The 19,110-nt window shown below is 40.7% G+C and overlaps 1 protein-coding gene across 1 annotated transcript in view; it reads left to right on the top strand.

The window, feature by feature from the left end:
* Positions 1–19,110, top strand: part of Tmem38b (transmembrane protein 38B) — a 34,797-nt gene that overhangs the window by 9,361 nt on the left and 6,326 nt on the right. Inside the window, exons 2-4 of the mRNA XM_021159989.3 lie at positions 6,147–6,303; positions 14,117–14,301; positions 15,576–15,663. Coding sequence (XP_021015648.1) covers positions 6,147–6,303; positions 14,117–14,301; positions 15,576–15,663 — 430 coding nt within the window. The remainder of the gene's footprint in view (positions 1–6,146; positions 6,304–14,116; positions 14,302–15,575; positions 15,664–19,110) is intronic.

Below are 19,110 nucleotides of genomic sequence, written 5' to 3'. Positions count from 1 at the left end.
CATGGTTTCTTTTGAAGTGCTTGGAGTTGAACTTAGTACCTCCTGCATGATAAACAGGCACTTCAGCAACTGAGCTACACCCCCAGCCTTCTGAAATTTAATCTACAATTATTTCTTCTATCCACGGCATCTTTATTTTAGTCTGAAGTCTTCAACAACTATTTTCCTAACTTTCAAGTCATGTGTGCTTCATTAAATCACATTGTTACTGAACAGCATTCTCTTTCAGGAACTATGTTAGACATTGAGGCTCCAAAAACAAAAGATAGTTATAGCCCTAAATAAACTTAGCTCTTTCTTCTCTTTTAGTACCATCTCATAAGAAGCACTGTCATTCTTACACAATAATAATAGTTATTGAATTCAGCTCCACGAAGACAATTTCAGCAGGATATTTATAATCGCTATGCACTTCTGTATTGGTGCACTCATTTGACAGATGTGGAGTTTAGGGGAATGAAGTATCCTTCCTAGGGCACGTGGGTAGTAAATAATAGAACTTGGTCTTGCTAGCTCCAGTTTCTTATGGTTCACTGTGTGCTTTCTCTTTGCAGCCCTATTTAATGTTCTTGGTTCTCAGGATTTACAAGTCTCAATCAATAAGCTGTCATTTGTCATGTCTTTTTTTTTTTCCTCTGTGATTTTTGTCATTTCCACACCACAAAGCAATTTCTCCACTATTTTATAATTAAATCCAGAAACAAAGGATGCCACCTAGTTTGTGGGAGATGAGAGGTTAATTGTTAAGAATTTGTCAGACTTGGTGTTAAAGACAGGTGGAAAGTGACAGCGCATACCTTGCAGTTTTTATGGCTGCTTATCTATGCATGAAAAAGGACAAAAGTCTTAAATTACAGCCTGGGAATGCTCAAAATGTATCAGTCCATGTAATTAATATATAGATAAGAGGACAGCTGATCTTCAGAAGTACCCTTTGTTGTATGATTTAAAAAACTAGAATAGGCTCTATCTAGTGTGGAGTGAGAAAGGATGTATCAGAAGTGACCTAGGCTGGGGCTGAGTGGGGGGCTGTGATTATTTGTATTTCAGCCATCTTGTACTTGAAATTCAATTTAGGTTGTGGTGTGACAGCTTTTGCAAAGAATTTCTGGGAAAATAATCCTGTTGATAGCATATTTGAAATATCTTAAGGTAGGATGGAGAATTTTTTTCTCTAGCTTCTAAATGTATGCTAAAAACGAAGTAATTTGGGCCTAGGCAAGTGTGCATAAAGCACATGCAATAAAAGCATATCAAGGAGTTTGCATTCCCAGAACCCATGTAAAAGCCAGGCAGGTGTGCTGGCCACATGTAACCCGAGTGCTGGGGCTGGGGCAGGGGCAGAGGATCTTGGAGGCTTGCTAGCCTAGCTGGAATCGGTGAACCAGGGTTCGGACAGAGACCCTGCCTCAGTAAATAAAATGGTGGAAATTAAGGAAGATACCAATGTCATCCATGAGCTTCCATATACATGTACACACACATCCATGTGCATGTGTATCCACACAGATGTAAATACCCATACACACACACACACTCACACACACACACACACACACACACACACACACACTCACACACACACACACACACATACCCCTGTGGCTCTAAATAGTGTAGTCTGAGCTAGAGACGCTTTTCTTACTGACATAATTTTGAAAATATGAGGGAGGCAGTCCCCTTCCCAGAGCTCATCTCTTCCTGAGTCTTCTGTCTGATCCATCCTAGTTCACTGACCCACGTTTCAATAAAATAATGAGATTCTTGGCATAGAGACTTGAGTGAGCAGCACCAAGGCTTTCATTTCGTCCATGTGTTACCTCTGCTCCAAGATTGGTCCATTCAGCAAGTACATCAGCCAGTAGTGTCTATCACGTGCTCTGCATAAACATGTTTTCTTATTTTAAATCCTATAAAGTATATAATAGTTTCATTTTGTAAAAGATACAATTTAATGTCTAAGAGATTGAGGCTCTACCCAGAAGCTAGAGAGCTACTGGGCACTCCTAACTCCTTGTGTGAATTGTGATAACACTTGGTAAGGGAAACGAATTGTAGCATAATTTTAATGCTTAAATGCTTTGAACTATTTCACTTTTTTTTTTTTTTGTGTCATATGAACAGTTTTAGAGTACCTATTCCTTACTGAGGTCTTTAAAATCTCAGATTAAGTCTTAGATTGAGCCATGACTTGTGGGCAAGATCAAGAGTCTGATGATATCTTAAATGCAATGAGTACATTGAATTGTGAGAAATGTTATTTGCTAGGCTTCATGAGAAATGAACAAGCACTTAGTACATTTAATTCGTATTGTTTTGATGGGTAAAGGGAAATCTGCATGGAAACGATTCCAGCTAGGCTAGCAAGCCTCCGAGATCCCCTGCCCCTGCCCCTGCCCCAGCCCCAGCACTGGGGTTACATGTGGCCAGCACACCTGCCTGGCTTTTACATGGGTTCTGGGAATGCAAACTCCTTGATATGGTTTTATTGCAAGTGCTTTGTGCACACTTCCCTAGCCCCAAATTACTTCATTTTTAGCATACACTTAGAAGGTAGAGAAAAAAATTCTCCATCCTCTTATTAGCCAGTAAATGCTGAGTGCAGGATAAAGGTAATGCTAATTTTTTGTTAGAAAAACACTCTAAATGTAAGCTTATCAGAAGTAGTCAGTTACTTTAGGAATATATCTTCATGGTGATGACCTCATGCCATTCTTTAACTCTCATTCAGATAGAGTTTCCATTCTGAGAACTCATCTCTACTGCTTGCCAGCAGGGTATGCCTGGGCATGTGAGGCAGTACAAAGGGTGGGAAGAGGAGGGGAGGGAGGAGAGGAAGGGGAAAGGAGGGCGTGAGTGCACGCAGGACTGCACTCAGCAATGTATAGAGAATGACTTTATAAATAGCCTAGAAGAATAGATAAAGTCACTCCCTAGGGCACAAGTGTTACTGACTGAATAGTAGGGACATGGAAAAGGGCAGTTTTGCTCTTTTCTCCTAATTTTCTTGTGTGATGATAAAATAACCTATTGCTTACTATGTGCCAGACTCAGACTCTCTCATAAAGCACTTGAAATGTTCTTTTGCTGTTGATCCTTACAATGCTGCTGTGAGGTGGGGCCTTCTCCCTAATACACACATCCCCCCATGTAGCTGGGCAACAGAGGCTCTCATCTTTCAGAGGTGGAAAGCTCTCAATTAAGTGTTAACACAGGAGAAGGTGCTAGAGCCAGAGTGTTTCTAGGTACCTAAGTTCTGTGCTCAACATGCTTAAGCTGTCTATACTGCTTTTAGCCCTAGGTGTTTCAGTGTAGAATACTACACTGTTATTCATTGGTTAGTGAGTGCTCACTGATCAAAAGGAACAGATGAAAGGACACACTTACTTATTGTGCTGACTGATCAGCGTGGTGATCAATCACCACTGCAAGAGGAGATACTGTACGCTCTTTAAGATAGATTATCTATACAGTAACTAGCTGTCAATCTACCCACCTTCTTACCTTTTATAGATCATATATACACACACATACACACACACATACATACATATTCACACGTGCGCGTGTGCATACACACACACATTTGAAGGTACAATAGTATCATGCTTAGGATGGATCATTTCACTTCAGATGGTCCAATCAGGAACATTTCTCACAGGCAGGCCCGGCCGCTTGGGCTTTAGTTGATTCGTGCTGTAGTCAGGTTGACAGCCAAGTTTAGCCATTAGAAGCAGTATGTGCTCTTAGCTATCAATCCTCCCTCCCCAGGACTTTTGACATTTGAGTTTGTTCCTTATTTCCAGCCTGATATGTTGAAAGCTTAGTTTGCTTACTGTAGCCACTTATGCTTTCTAAAGTAGCTAAGGTTATCAATCTTTCCTTAACAAAACAAAACACCAAAAAAATCGAATTCATTATTGGTAGTGGTAGGGTACCACACAGCAGATGTATGGAGGTCAGAGAAGAGCTTTGCGGAGTTGATTCTCTCCTTACATCTTTACATGGATTCTGGGGCTGAACTCAGATTGTCAGACTTGTACAAGAACCTTTACCCACTGAGCCATCTGACTGGGCCCAACTTTTCTTTTAAAAAAATAATTACACTCTCTTTCTTTCCTCTTTCTTTCTTTCTTTCTTTCTTTCTTTCTTTCTTTCTTTCTTTCTTTCTTTCTTTCTTCCTTCCTTCCTTCCTTCCTTCCTTCCTTCCTCTCTCTCTCTCTCTCTCTCTCTCTCTCTCTCTCTCTCTCTCTCTTTCTTTCTTTCTTTGTGTGTTGTTCGGAGGATTTGACTCTCTTCATCCACAATGTCTGTCCTAGGGATCAAACTTAGTTTGTCAGGCTTGGTAGCAGGTCTTTACCCGCTGAGCCATTTCACTGGTCTCCTACCTTTCTTATTAATATATTCCATTGACACATTGTTTTGGAGTGCTCACAGTAAGATTTGGGGTAAAAGGAAACACTAAGTGTCTTAGTCAGCGTTTCTATTCCTGCACAAACATCATGACCAAGAAGCAAGTTGGGGAGGAAAGGGTTTATTTGGCTTACACTTCCATACTGCTGTTCATCACCAAGGAAGTCAGGACTGGAACTCAAGCAGGTAAGAAAACAGGAGCTGATGAAGAGGCCATGGAGGGATGTTCTTTACTGGCTTGCTTCCCCTGGCTTGCTCAGTCTGCTCTCTTATAGAACCAAGACTACCAGCCCAGAGATGGTCCCACCCACAAGGGGCCTTTCCCCTTTGATCACTAATTGAGAAAATGCCTTACAGTTGGATCTCATGGAGGCATTTCCTGAACTGAAGCTCCTTTTTCTGTGATAAGTCCAGCTGTGTCAAATTGACACAAAACTAGCCAGTACACTAAGTGGAACCCATTTTAAATGAGCCATCTATTACTATGGAACTGGTAAAAGAAACTTGGATGATATTTTAAGGATGTCAGTGGTGGTGCAAGCCTTTAATCCCAGCACTTGGGAGGCAGAGGCAGGTGGATTTCTGAGTTCGAGGCCAGCCTGGTCTACAGAGTGAGTTCCAGGACAGCCAGGGCTACACAGAGAAACCCTGTCCTGGAAAGCCCCCCCCCTCCAAAAAATAGGATGTCAGAATCAGTCATTAAACAATACCTCGGGGACTGTGAGATGCCGAGTGGGTCAGGTGCCTGCTTTGTAGATGTGGAGACCTGAGTTCATGTCCCTAGCCCCTATTAAAGCTGGGCATGGAGCTGTTTGCTTCTGTAACACAGGAGCTGGAAGGATGGAAGCAGGGAGATCAAGGGACTTGCTCACCAGCCAGTGAGTGACCTTGTCTCTAAAAACAAGGTAGAGAGCCAGGCAGAGTGATATATACCTTTCATTCCAGCGTTCAGAAGGATGGACGAGATAGATGGATTGATCTCTAGTTTCTAGTATGAGACTAGCCTTGTCTATGTAGCGAGTTCTAGGCCAGCCAAGGTTAAATAGTGCCCTGGCTAAAACAATGTAAAAGACAGAGCAGTAGAGGAAGAAACCCTGGCTTCCTTATGTGCATGCATAGGCAATTGCACCATCGCTCAAGCACGTAGATATGCATGCTAGCTCTTACTTTCTTCCCCACCTCAAAAACACCCCACAGTTTTTGAAGAAAACTCTGTTGTTTTGGGGTTAGAGGACTCAGTGGATAAAGCACTCGCTGCACAAGCACGGAGAGCTGACTTTGGATCTCTGTAACACAAATAAAAGCCAATTAAAGTAACACATGCCCAGAACCCAGCAGATCCTGGAGGCTCACCACTCTGTCAGTCTAACTGAGGCAGCAAGCTTTAGGTGCAGGCAAGTCCCTGTTTCAAAAGAGAAATGTGGAGACATGATCAAGGAAAGATCCTGACATCTCCGCTGACCTCCATGTGCCTGCATTGGAGAATACCCTCCCAACATACCTCCAGCATATACCTGCAGCCACACCCACATTCTCCCATCTCCCCACATTGCACACAGTAAAACCCGTGACTAAAGAGAATACGGATTCAAATGTCCATGATGAGCACACTTGTGAATATAATTTTTGGGAAATAAATAAACAAACGCTTTATTTCTCTAGTGTATTGGGTGCTTAGTGCTTCCTGGCACCTATGCAGTGGTCTCAGAGCGTGTTTTACTCCATCCTTTCAGGAGCAGTGGCGGCGGCGTGGAATAACCCCCTGTCTAGCTGGCTGAGTGCCATGCTCCATTGCTTTGGTGGAGGAATTTTATCCTGTATACTGCTTGCAGAGTCTCCATTGAAGTTTCTTACAAACCACACTAATATTTTACTGGCATCTTCAATCTGGTAAGTTGCCCTTAGGCTGCACTATGAGATCTTTAAAGAATTGTTTAATAGATTGCAGTAAAATGGATCTTTTTCCTTTAACCTTTTTTATGTCCTTAAGTTAATGCATGTGCAATGAACGAACCCGAATAGTGCCAAAGACTTTTAAGTGCAAAGTTTGCCTCTTCCCCTTCCTCCTCTTATCTTCTTCCAGTGGAAATTGTTTTTAGTGTTTATGGGAACATTTTAACATTAGAGAACATCAAATATTGGCCCAAATATTTTGTTTTGTTAAATAAACTTAGATAGTATTGTGACATCCTAAAAAATGTGTGAACAATTAAACAAAAAGTCCAAGCTTTTCTTGTCTCTTCTTCTTTGTTGGCTTCATCATTTGCTTGTTTATTTGTAGACAGACAGACAGACAGACAGATAGGTTCAGAGTTTCACTGTGTAGCCCTGGCTGTCCTGAAACTCAATATGTTCATCAGGCTGTCCTCCAACTCATAGAGTTGCCTCTGCCTCCCCAGTGCTGGGGTTACAGCTTTGCACCACATCTGGCTATTGGATTATGTAAAGGCTTCTGACATTTTTTTTTAGATTTATTTATAATATATGTAAGTACACTGTAGCTGTCTTCAGACACTCCAGAAGAGGGCATCAGATCTCATTACAGATGGTTGTGAGCCACCATGTGGTTGCTGGGAATTGAACTCAGGACCTTCAGAAGAGCAGTCAGTGCTCTTAACCTCTGAGCCATCTCTCCAGCCCCAAGCTTCTGACATCTTTAAACATGAATTGGAAAAATGATAGTAGGAATTGGCTTGGATTCTTCTTCATGCAGGTTTAGATGGTTCTTAACAAGATTGATTAATTAAGTTAAAATATATTGATTCTAATCAACATGCTTTGTTTTATTTAAAGTAAACTATGCTTTCAATTTAAAAACACTATCAATTTAATATATAAGGAGCATTTGGAATTCATTTTTCCTGGGGTTGGTGAGAGGGCGCAGTAGGTAAAGGAGCTAGCCATTTAAGCCTGGCAACCGGCATTCTAGTTCTTGAACTCACACAAAGCTGAAGGAGAGAATCGGCCGCCCAGAGAAGCCTCTTGGCTTCCACACGTTCACTGTAGCATGCAGCCTTCTGCGCATCATGCACATACAACACAGTGAGAAAAATAACCAAAATTTCATTCTATTATAATAATTGTGGATGCATTAAGTCGTTACAAACAGGTATGGATGTTACAAATAATAGTGGTAATGGTAAAGTAGTAGAGGAAACCTGTGGCTGTGGAAGGGTGGGTGTAATTACTCACTTGATAGCTAGTAATTATCGAATTAGAATTATGTACCAGCTAAGACTCATTTTCATGTTACATCACGAGTCCTGTGAAGTAGTATATTATTAGTTAGGGTTTTACTGCTGTGAACAGCACCATGACCAAGGCAAGTCTTATAAAGGACAACATTTAATTGGGGCTGGCTTACAGGGTCAGAGATCCAGTATCATCAAGATGGGAGCATGGCAGTGTCTAGGCAGATGTGGGGCTGGAGGAGTTGAGAGTTCTGTTTCTTGTTCTGAAGGACAACGGGAGAAGACTAACTTCCAGGAAGCTAGGATGAAGATCTTCACGCCCACAGTAACACACTTCCTCTAACAAGGCCACACCTATTCCAACAAGGCTACACCTACAAATAGTGCCACTCCCTGGCCAAGCATATTCAAACCACCACAAGTAGCTATTACAATTTTTTTCCTGACAAAATCTTTTCCTGGTTACTTTAAGAGAAAAAAATTACTTAAATACTATGGAACTATATGTTGCATTTCTCTGATTTGTAACTAAATGTTAAATTCATCTATAACTGTTCTAAACATCCAATAAATTTGTAAGCTATACAATCAGGTATGGAATGACTGACTACATCGAATTGTTCTGCAGGCTAAGCCTCCTCCATGTGAACAGGATTCCAAGTTTTACTGTGTTTTGTTTTTTAATCTAATCTGGTGGTAAATTAGGAGTTTTTACTAACAACAATTACAAGTTTCTCTCTCAAGTAGTTGGTATCTAAATCAGAACTCACTCTATCAAATGAGAATGAAAGAGAGTATACTACCAGACTTACACAGGAAAGTCTTCAAAGATTTCACAGGGTGTTGCTTGCTTTCAGTAAAATCACTACTTTCTTTCTCTTAGTAGTTAATATTTTTTGGCTGTGGAAAGTGGGTGGAGTGGAATTAATCATTCGATAGCTAGTATGTATTGAACGAGATATTAGGTAAATTCTTTATATTTATTTTCATACTCTGGGTCCTGTGAAGTAGCTACTATAATTATGTTTTTAAAGATTTATTTATTTTTATTTTATGTGTATGGGTGTTTTGCTTGAATGTCTGTATGTACATATGTATGTATGTATATATAACACGAATGTATGTATGTGCCTGGTCCCTCAGGAGCCAGAAGAGGACATTGAATACCCTGGAACTGAAATTACACATAATTGTGAGCCACAATTATGATGTTGAAAAAGGAAGCCAGGTATTCTGTGAGAGCAGCCACTATTCTTACCTGCTGACCCACCTCTCCAACCCTTTAAAAATTAAAAGCATTAGATTACATGTGACAGGTTTCCTTATGGCATTTTCATACATGATTAGTTTTGGCCGACTCCCCATCCTTCTTCCCAACCTCCCTGCTCTCTCCTGTGCTACCCTCTCCCAGTCTTAAGCCTGCCTTCCAGTGTGTTCTGTTCACCCTCCTACAAGAGGCAGCTGTTGTTACTACTTCCACTTGACAGCGAGGAAATTGAGACCAGGGAACAGTTCCCATATTTTCTGAGTAGGCTAGTCAGAACAAGTGTGACTGTTGAGCCTCTGCGCATGACAGCTGCCCTGTGTCTTACTCATCTCACAGCATCGCCCTCCAGAAGCACTGTAAAGGATTTCCAGTCTATAGTGGTCGTTTACAGAGATACTAGCATTTTGGATTATTTTAATGTTGTATAAATGCTGAGACTATATAAAAAGGAAGATAGCCAGATTCTGTGACCTTCCTATCTCTCCTGTTTCTAGCGTTAAGTACTAGTCCTCTCACTTCTGGCCTGGACTTTGAGTAACTTCCTAGGTGGGCTAATTGCTTTTCTCATTACCCCTAGATATTCTTCACATAATGATGAAGTGATTATCTTAAAATAAGTTACAGTGTGCCACTCCTGCGTGCAATACTGTCTTTTCAGGAACAACAGCCTGAGTTTTCTCATGACCTACTGTCCATCCCTACAGATTCTCCCTCCTCTGTCCTCTTTGCTGTGATGCATGGCCACTGCTCCTCATACTCCTTCCTTTCCAGCCACACACGTGCGTTTATCGACACTCTGACTTGCCCGGTTTTTATTGAACTTGTTGTACTTCTCAGAGAGAGGCAGGGCTGTTGCTTGGTTATTTGTTTGCTGGTCATCCTGCAAAGATGGTCAGTTTAACAACAACAACAACAACAGCAACAAACCTGTGTATGAACTCAGATTAAAGGATGATTTGTGAGACTATACAGAGTGCAATTTTTGTCATTATTTGAAACTGTCCCATCTTTGGCCAGTGGGAGCCTTTTCAGTTTTCATGTCTCTTGGTATTTTAAGATTCTTATACCTTTCTTCTGGAATTAGTTTTAGTTTCATTTAAGGAGAAATAGTTTTTTCAAGGTTCACTCAGAGCATTGGAGACACTGCTAAGACATCTATTGAAACGAGCTAGGGTAAAGAAAGAGAAAATGACTTGAGTTCATACTAATATTTATCTCTAATTCAAATTCAAGACTATTTATTATTATTTAACGTGTCTCTGTTATATATGTAATACTTGAAATTTACCTAGAATAAAGAATTCTGTTATTTGTTGGGCAAAGGATATTACAAAATCAGAATATCCTGGCATTGCTAATTAATTTTGTTCTGTTCTTTGCTCGCCTACATTTAACCTTTCTCATCTTTAAACCAGGGTGTGTGTGTGCTGCCAGAGTTTCATGGTCACAGTGCCATGCTTCCCTGGTTAGTCTTCACACTCGGATTTTGCTTGCTCTGTACTGGATGCAGGTCACTAGTTATTATATCTGTGCCCTGCAATTCTGGCTTTTTGAAGCTGTGGTGAGTACTGCTTTAGCCTTAACAGAGCATGACGCAAGGCACAAAGAAATTAACGACTTAGCCAAGGAATTGGAGACCCTGAGTATCCAGAGCCCAGATTTAAACCATGGTTATTTCATCTGTTAGTTGGTGCATAAGCAGTAAATTGCTTTGAACTCTGGAATAGAAGTGTTGTCCTTACAGTCTCTTAAATATGAGAAATGATGCTGGAGTCAAGACAGTGCATCTTATTGTTTAATTAGAAAAGTTTTAACATTTTGAATAACATCTCAGTCTTTGCTTCTGATTTTGAGAGTCAAATGATCTGGGGAATTATATTTTCAAGTGAGGTCAGCTTCAGAACGGTAGCATGCCTGGGGGTTAGCACCATCTACTGGTAAAGACAAACAAGCGCTTGTTCTGTCTGTATACAGCTGTTGTCTGAAAACTCCATATACTTTCTTTTTAAAAAGCCATTTATGGGGGCAGTACATAATTTATAATTTTCTATCTATTGATTTTATGTTTTCCTTAAACTTCCAGGCATTCTGTAGGGAGATTACATTTAAATGAGGGAAATATAAGTCACAGTTTTATAGTCTTTTTCAAGATATATCCATGAAATTTCTTTTGTGTCCTAACCAGAGGCCAGGGCTATTGCAGTAGACTAACATGGGTGTGGTTTGTGTTCTGTTCGGCCCAGTTAAGTGATATTGCCTGAGGTAAACAGGGGGAGTTGATGGTAAGAGAGGGAGGGAGTGTTCTCAGGGATGAGCCCAGCAGAGCGCCATCTGCTTAACCCCTGGTTTTAACCTAAATTCTGCTCCCATCTTAAAACCTGTTTACACTGGTTTATGTTGGTTGTGTCCTATTTTACACTAATTTCTCTCTTTGTCATTTTTCTCTTTTTATTAATCTGACCCACAGAACTTAAAAGTATCTGAGAAATCCATTATTATCTTCTCATTCCATTTCTTTTTCCTTTCCTGTATATATACATATGTATATGTATCTATGTGTATTATTTTAGGTACTTACAAGGTAAAGGTTTTTTGGATATTACAAACTTAAGGTGAAATTACAATCTTTACAGAAGAGATGTGCTGTTTAATGACATTTCCCAGTAATTCATCAGAGGAACATTATATAGCTAACTTATATTGCAGAACAAGAGTGGTTTTGTCTGCAGTCATTTGTCTTTCACGCTCATTCATAAGTCTGTTAGACATGACAGAGAGTTGTTCCTTTTGCTCCATGGCAACTCAGGTGGGCACAGAGGTTTCACTAATATGTGGGGTTTTATGTGTACTTTAGAAATATCTGATGCAGGGCAATGGTGGCATGTGCTTTTAATCCCAGCACCCAGGAGGTAGAGGCAGGCAGATCTCTGTAAATTTGAGGCTAGCCTGGTCTATAGAGCTGATTCAGGATAGCCAGGACTACAAAAGAAACCTGTCTTGAAAAAACCAAAAGGAGAGGGCTGGTGAAATAGCTCAGTGGGTAAGAGCACTGACTGCTCTTACGAAGGTATTGAGTTCAAATCCCAGCAACCATATGGTGGCTCACAACCATCCATGATGAGATCTGTCGCTCTCTTCTGGTGTGTCAGAAGACAACTACAGTGTACTTATGTATAATAATAAATAAATCTTTGGGCCTGAGTGAGCAGAGTTGACCTGAGTGAGCGGGGGTCGACTGGAGCAAGTGGGGTTGGCTGGAGCAAGCAGAGATCTTAAAAATTCAATTTCCAACAACCACATGAAGGCTCACATCTGTACAGCTACAGTGAACCCACTCAGAAGTAGCAACAATTATAACTTATAGACTGTGTGTTGTAATATGGCATAGTTGAATGTAAAAGCTGCTGTTGTGTAATAAGTTTGAGCATATGTTACAGATGGAATTAGGGAAGGCAAATGGAGCTGTTGTAATACTGGTTTTGTTCTTTTGAGCATGCCATTTTTAATGTGAGTTACAGCTAAAGGAAATCTATAGCATCTGTTCTTTATCTAATTTATAAGAGATACCAAAGTATTGTCTCATTTTATTAAGAATATATAGACAATTCATTATTTAAGTGTATATGATTTCTTTCTCCATTGTCCAACTTCCTAGAAATCATTTCTACATTTAAAACTTTCAAGATATCATGTCAATGTAAAAAAATTTAAGCCATCCTATATCAGATTACTTAAAATTGTCTCCAGATGTTTCATTCCTTACTCTGTAATGAATTGATTCTTTGATATGTTTTGTATTTTGCCTCCAGATTGGATGCTAATAGACTATTCAGCTCAGAGCTATTTTTCACTGTGCTGAGTTTTTGGTTCGAGAACAGTTGATAAGATTGACAAGTTGATAGGATTCCTGCCATCCGGCAACCAGTGTAATCCAATGATGAGCACTGTAGCCTTTACTTTCTGTAGTAAGAAGCAGGGTATGAAGAGCCACTTTGAGGTGTAAGAAGCAACTGCTTCAGCTGTACCGAGCCACCGCTGCCTTGTGTTTAGATGAAATGAAACAGACATTCTGTGGACTGTGGTACAGTGATGGGACCTGGAGTAAGAAGGATGTAGCGGCTGACCTATGCTTCCATATTTGGTCTCGAAAGCAGTGTTGGCAAATATTTTATATTCGGTGAATGCATGTGAGGTTTTTGTGTTTATGACTCATGAATTAGAATAAAATTAACACTTAATTTAAAAAAAAACCAAACATTTTTTTCTTTTGTTTTTGTTTTTGTTTTGTTCTTTTTCGAGACAGAGTTTCTCTGTATAGCCCTGACTGTCCTGGAACTCACTCTGTAGACCAGGCTGGCCTCAAACTCAGAAATCCTCCTGCCTCTGCCTCCCAAGTGCTGGGATTAAAGGCGTGCGCCATCACTGCCCGGCCCAAACATTTTTTTCTGTGCCATGCTTTCTGTATCACTCCATTAGAAGATGTATTGTGCTCTACATACCAAACTGTCTATTAGGAATGGAGGGAAAAAACTGTATTTTCTAGTAAATAATGTTGGTAGTATTTGAGGAGATGCTGAAGAACAAACAAAGTTTAAAACTATGGTTCACCAGAGAACAGCTATATTACTGTTAAATTAGCAACAACTTCACTGGCTATAACTAAGCTTATTCAATCAAATTAAAGATTGCACTCAATATTCTCTCAACTGCATGAACATACATTTTCCACAACATAAGCCTATTTCCTTGGGAGTTCTCTCTGTCTTTGTATAGATTTCTAACTTACACTCTAAGCTAAGGGACACAGGTCAAGATAGTGGTAGGAGTAGAAATGCTGCCCTTGCTTTTTTGCCCAAAGGCTGGTTTGTCTACCTCCTTTTCCCTAAGAACAAAGACATCATATGCTCATAGCCCATACCTGCTGGAACTGGTAAGACACTTGCTTCTTTCTCTTAATTAATTATGTACCTAACGTTCTTCTCATACTGTATGGATGAATGAAAAAATTGTATAGAGCATTGCAAAGTATGTGGCTTCTCCTCCTCATCATACAGACTTATATATATATTGTGTAACGTAAAACACAATCTAGTATCCAGTCTGCTTTTTTGAAATCCTATTCCAGGCTTTTACAGATAATTACTTTGGTTGTGTTATGCTGTGTTGTTAGTGGTGGTGACTTAGATTTTCACTTTCATTCCTCTGATATTATTTACATATTGAAATATTTAAATTTTAATTTCAGGTATATTGTATTCTTTTGCCCTCGTGACCTAGTTTCCCAGGGTTATTCATATCAACCTATTCAGTTCCTGGCTGCGGGAATGAAGGAAGTGACCCGAACGTGGAAAATAGTAGGCGGAGTCTCGGATGCTAACAGCTATTACAGAAATGCCTGGATAGTCATGATAGTTGTTGGATGGGCCCGAGGTGAGATTAACAACTTGTGTTCCTGACGTACTGTAGCTCATGAGTACGTCTTTGCTTACAGGGATAGGGATCACATACTGTAAAAGTCTTTTTGGAGAGTGGGAGCCTTGTCTAGTTTTTTAACTGGTAAAGTTAATTTAAAAGTTACTTACATCAGTATTGGTGATCAGCCATTATTCTTTAAAGATCTTATTTAGCATATATACAGTATTCTGCCTGTATGTATGCTTTTGTGGAAGAAGAGGGCACCAGATCTCATTATAAATAGTTATGAGCCACCATGTGGTTGCTGGGAATTGAACTCAGGATCTCTATAAGATCAGCCAGTGCTCTTAACCTCTGAGCTAACTTTAGTTAACTCCAGCCATTATTTTAAGCCTGGTGGCCTTGAAAAGTTTCTTACGAATAATTTCTTTTGTTGTTTCAGAACCAGATAGAATCATAAGTAGTTATTTTACCATATATGAAATATGTTTTATATGAAATTTTGTTTAATGTAAATTTAAAAAAAATGCTGAGGCTGGGCGTAGTGAGGCATACCTATAATCTGAATACTTGGAAGGCTGAGGCAGGAGGATCACAAGTTTGAAGCCAGTTTGAGCTACACAGAGAATTCTAGAATAGAAAGACCCTGTCTAAAAATGAAAACAAATTGCTTTATATTCTTTCCTTTCTTGTCAGTTGTTGGAAATAGCAGATATTCATATTCACATTGCTCGAATTGCTTTCTGTTTATTCTATAGCCTCCCTCCCTCCACTCTCTCCTCCTTCCTTCCTTCCTTCCTTCCTTCCTTCCTTCCTTCCTTCCTTCCTTCCTTCCTTCCTTCCCTCCCTCCCTCCCTCCCTCCCTTCTTTCTCTCTCTCTCTCTCTCTCTCTCTCTTTCTTTCTTTCTTTCTTTCTTTCTTTCTTTCTTTCTTTCTTTCTTTCTTTCACCTTTGCTATGGTGTACTGCACCTAAAATTAGCCATGTCAAAGAAAGAAATGTAAAGAGCGGATCTTGTTTTTCCTAAAACAGTTCTATATGTACATGTCTGTGCTTGAGAGCCCAGCTTTAACCTTAGGTCACTGTAAGGCAGACATTGACATTCTGAGGAGGGAAATGCACTCATCTCAGATCTCAGTGTACAGAAGACACATTTTTTTCTTCCTCTTGAGAATTTTGTTTTGGTAATCTTGAATTTTGGACTAGGAGGGGAAATTCTGACTTCTCCTACCATAAATTTCCTAAGCAAATTGGTTAAATATTCTTGTTTCTTTTTTATTTTGTCTTTAGGTGCAGGTGGTGCTGTCATCACAGCTTGTGAACAGTTGTTAAAAGGAGACTGGAAACCAGAAGGTGATGAATGGCTGAAGATGTCCTTGTAAGTGGCCTGCATTATACTGAGATGTGGACTTTCAGCCTTTGATGCCACCTAGTTGCTTTAAAATGCTTTAAACCATGTTTATGACTGAGACATACCCAAGAAACAAATAACAGTCACATTGGGAAGAAAACCAGCAAATTCATTAATTCAGATGAACTCTCAAAGGAAACATCAGTTTTCTTTGGATTCCCCTTCTTTATAAGAACAGCTTGGCATGGACTGGACCTCCCCCCCCTCCCCCCCATATGTATCAGAAGTACAGCTTGGTCTTCATGTGGGTCCCCCAACAACTGGAGTGGGGGCTACTATTCCCCTACCTGGGCTGCCTTGTCTGGCCTCAGTGGGAAAGGATGTATATAGTTCTGTAGTGACGTATGTGCCAGAGTGGTGTGATATGGGGCGTGGGGGTCTTCCTTGTCACAGAAGACAGAGTAGGGAGAAGGGGAGGCAGGTGCTGTGTGGGGAGGAGCTGGAAGGAAAGGTGGGGGCTACGATTGGGATATAAAGTGAGCAAATAAATTAATGAAAAACAAACAAACCCAGCTTGGAAGCTGAAGGGAAGGCTTAGTTCTAAGAGCACGTGCCACACTTACAGAGGACCCCACACGACGCCTCATAACTCTGCAACTCCAGCACCACTGGATCTGATGTTCTCTTCTGGCCTCTGTAGCACTAGCCAGACATGTGGTACACAGTATATACATGCATGCAAAACACCCATACACATAAAACCACCACCAACAAACCCTATCAGACAATGATGTGGACATGTCTTATGTGCAGATCCTAACTTTTAGCATATACGATGTGTGGCCATGAGTAGGGAATGAGTCCTAGAGCTAGGAAGCGACCAAGAAAAGCAGGACTGGTTTTGAGGAAGGATGGGAGCGTAATGGTCCAGGGGCACAGGCTGGAGTTGAAGTGCAGAGGCCAGGGCCATGGTGTACACAGTTAAAGCATAGAGCCTGAAGCCTAGGATCCCCGTGGAACTGATCTGCTGGAGTTTGAAACGTCTTGGTGCCAGGGCTCTCTCCTTTCCCTTTTTGGAAGAGGAGTATCTGCTGCCGTCTGTTCCACCATTGTGGTTTGGAAAGAGAATCTGACTTCCTGTTTCGTAGGAAACAGCGATAGAATTTTCCAGTTCATCTCAGTCTTCATAACAGGTCTAACTCTGATTTAAATCTCCTTTAAGTCCTTCTTCAGTGCCCTTTCCCAGTTATCTACAAACTGCTTATTTTTTAGAGTCAGTCTTTAAGAAAACATAATCCAAAATGGGCAGTGTGTGTGCCAAAACCATTTCCTTAAGGAGCTACTTTAGCATAGGAACGAAACAATGAGAGTAACAAAATAACATCAAAATAAATCATATTCCATTGGGCAGAGGTCATATGTATGTATGTATGTATGTATGTATGTATGTGTGTGTGTGTGTAAGCATGTTCACTTGTGTGTCCTAGAGCATGCTTGTGCCTATGGCCACCCCAGGCTGGAGTGGGATGTTTTCACTGATACGTTTCCACCGTCTATCTTGAAGTGAGGTCTTCCAGAGCACATGGAGCCCACTGTCGAGTCCTCCTGAGTAGCCAGCCTGCTCCTGGCTTGTTGTCTGGGCCTCCTGTGCCCTGGCATTACTGGTGGGCTCTTATGGCTCTCAGCACCCAGTATGCTTTCATTCTGTACAGCAAACGCTTTACCCACTAACCATCTCCACAGCCCCTCTTTTGCCCTTTATGCTTTTAAATGTTAATTTGTGTACATTTTATAACATGTTATACAATTATAAACTGATAAGAATGTTAAAAGTTGTCTTAAATTTTTGTTTTTGGTTTTTCCAGACAGGGTTTCTCTGTATAGCTCTGGCTGTCCTGGAACTCACTCTGTAGACCAGGCTGGCCTCGAACTTAGAAATCCGCCTGCCTCTGCCTCCTGAGTGCTGGGATTAAAGGCATGCACCACCACGCCCGGCTAAAATATTTTTAAAACATAGGAATATACAAGAAAAGTTTAGAAATCTCTTTTCCAAGTCATGATTGTTATTTAGTTACATTAATATGTGAAGTCCAGACCTTACGCTGTTTGAACCCATTCCTTAGTTTATAAACACTTGAATAACCTTTAAAAGTAAATGGACTTATAAAAAAGTCCATTTGTCATTTTTGCAGTGTGGCATTCTCATAGTTTATAATTTATTCTCTGTAGGCACAGCAAAGCTGGATGGAGATCTTCTACCAAGATACTTTAAGCATGTCACAAGTGTGTAAGGGAACCCTTGTAGCCCATGTAGGTTAGGGGTACAGTGGGTTCATAACTTCAGCGTTAGTACTTATGATGTTGCAAACGCTGACTTGCCATGCTACGTGCTATCCTAGGGTAGATGGCTCATGCTGCACTCTAAGAGAAAGGGTCTCACTGTGTAGCTTTGCTGGCCTCTAACTCACAGTGATCCACTTGCCTTGGCTTCCCAAGTACTGGGTATATGGGTGCCACCATACTGCTTTCAGAGAGTAACTGTGTGATCTTACTCTCCATTCTTTACGGCAGCCTGAGGTTGTCCAGTGGTGGCATTTACACCACAGAACAGGAAAGATGCCTCTCCATTTCTCCCATTTGTCTTGGGGTCTTGTTTATCACAGAAGGTTTTTCAAGTCCTTTAAAAAGGTGTATGATGGATAAATATGTTTCTGCAATACTGTACTATAGAAGCATAATGGACACTCTAAAAAGTTTTGTGCCTGAGAAGTTGTTAGCTCAGTGGTCAAGAGCACTTGGTGCTTGTCTTAGGGTTCCCGTCACTGTGAGGAAACACCATGACTAAAGAAACTTGGGGACAAAAGGGTTTATTTGGCTTACATCTCTCCATTGGTTTTCATCAGCATATGAAGTCAGGCCTGGAACTCAAATAGAGCAGGAAGGTAGAGGCAGGAACTGATGCAGAGGCCACAGAGGGGTGCTGCATACTAGCTTGCTCTGTCTGCTTTCTTATGCAACTCAAACCCACTAGCCTAAGGTGGCACCACCCACAATGGGCTGGGCCCTTCCCCATCAATCACTAAGAAAATGCCCTCCTGCTGGATCTTATGGAGACATTTTCCCTCCTGAGGGTCTTTCCTTCCAGAGAAGTCTAGCTGTGTGACAGACAAGGCAGCACAGTGCTCTTTCAGAGGAGCCAAGTTTGGTTCCCAGCATCCGAGTCAGGCAGCTCACAACTGCCTGCAACTCTGATCTGATGCCTCTGTGTGTGTGTGTGTGTGGGGGGGTGCGCACATACACACAAAGTCTATAAGAATCTCTAGTACTTTATGCTGTGAGAAAAGATTTTTAAGTTTAAATAATTCAGTATTTCTGAAACTTTAAAAGTATATTTGCATAGCTCATTTTGTGTTAATATCTGCTAAGAGTCCATTAAATTGGTGTTTACAGAGCACTCGGAGAAGATTGTAGACA

This window comes from Mus caroli, unplaced genomic scaffold (assembly GCF_978045245.1).
Source record: "Mus caroli unplaced genomic scaffold, Mus_caroli_1 scaffold_6, whole genome shotgun sequence".
NCBI lineage: Eukaryota > Metazoa > Chordata > Mammalia > Rodentia > Muridae > Mus > Mus caroli.
The sequence above is the reverse complement of the archived record's forward strand: the minus strand, read 5'-3'. Positions and strand labels throughout refer to the sequence as shown.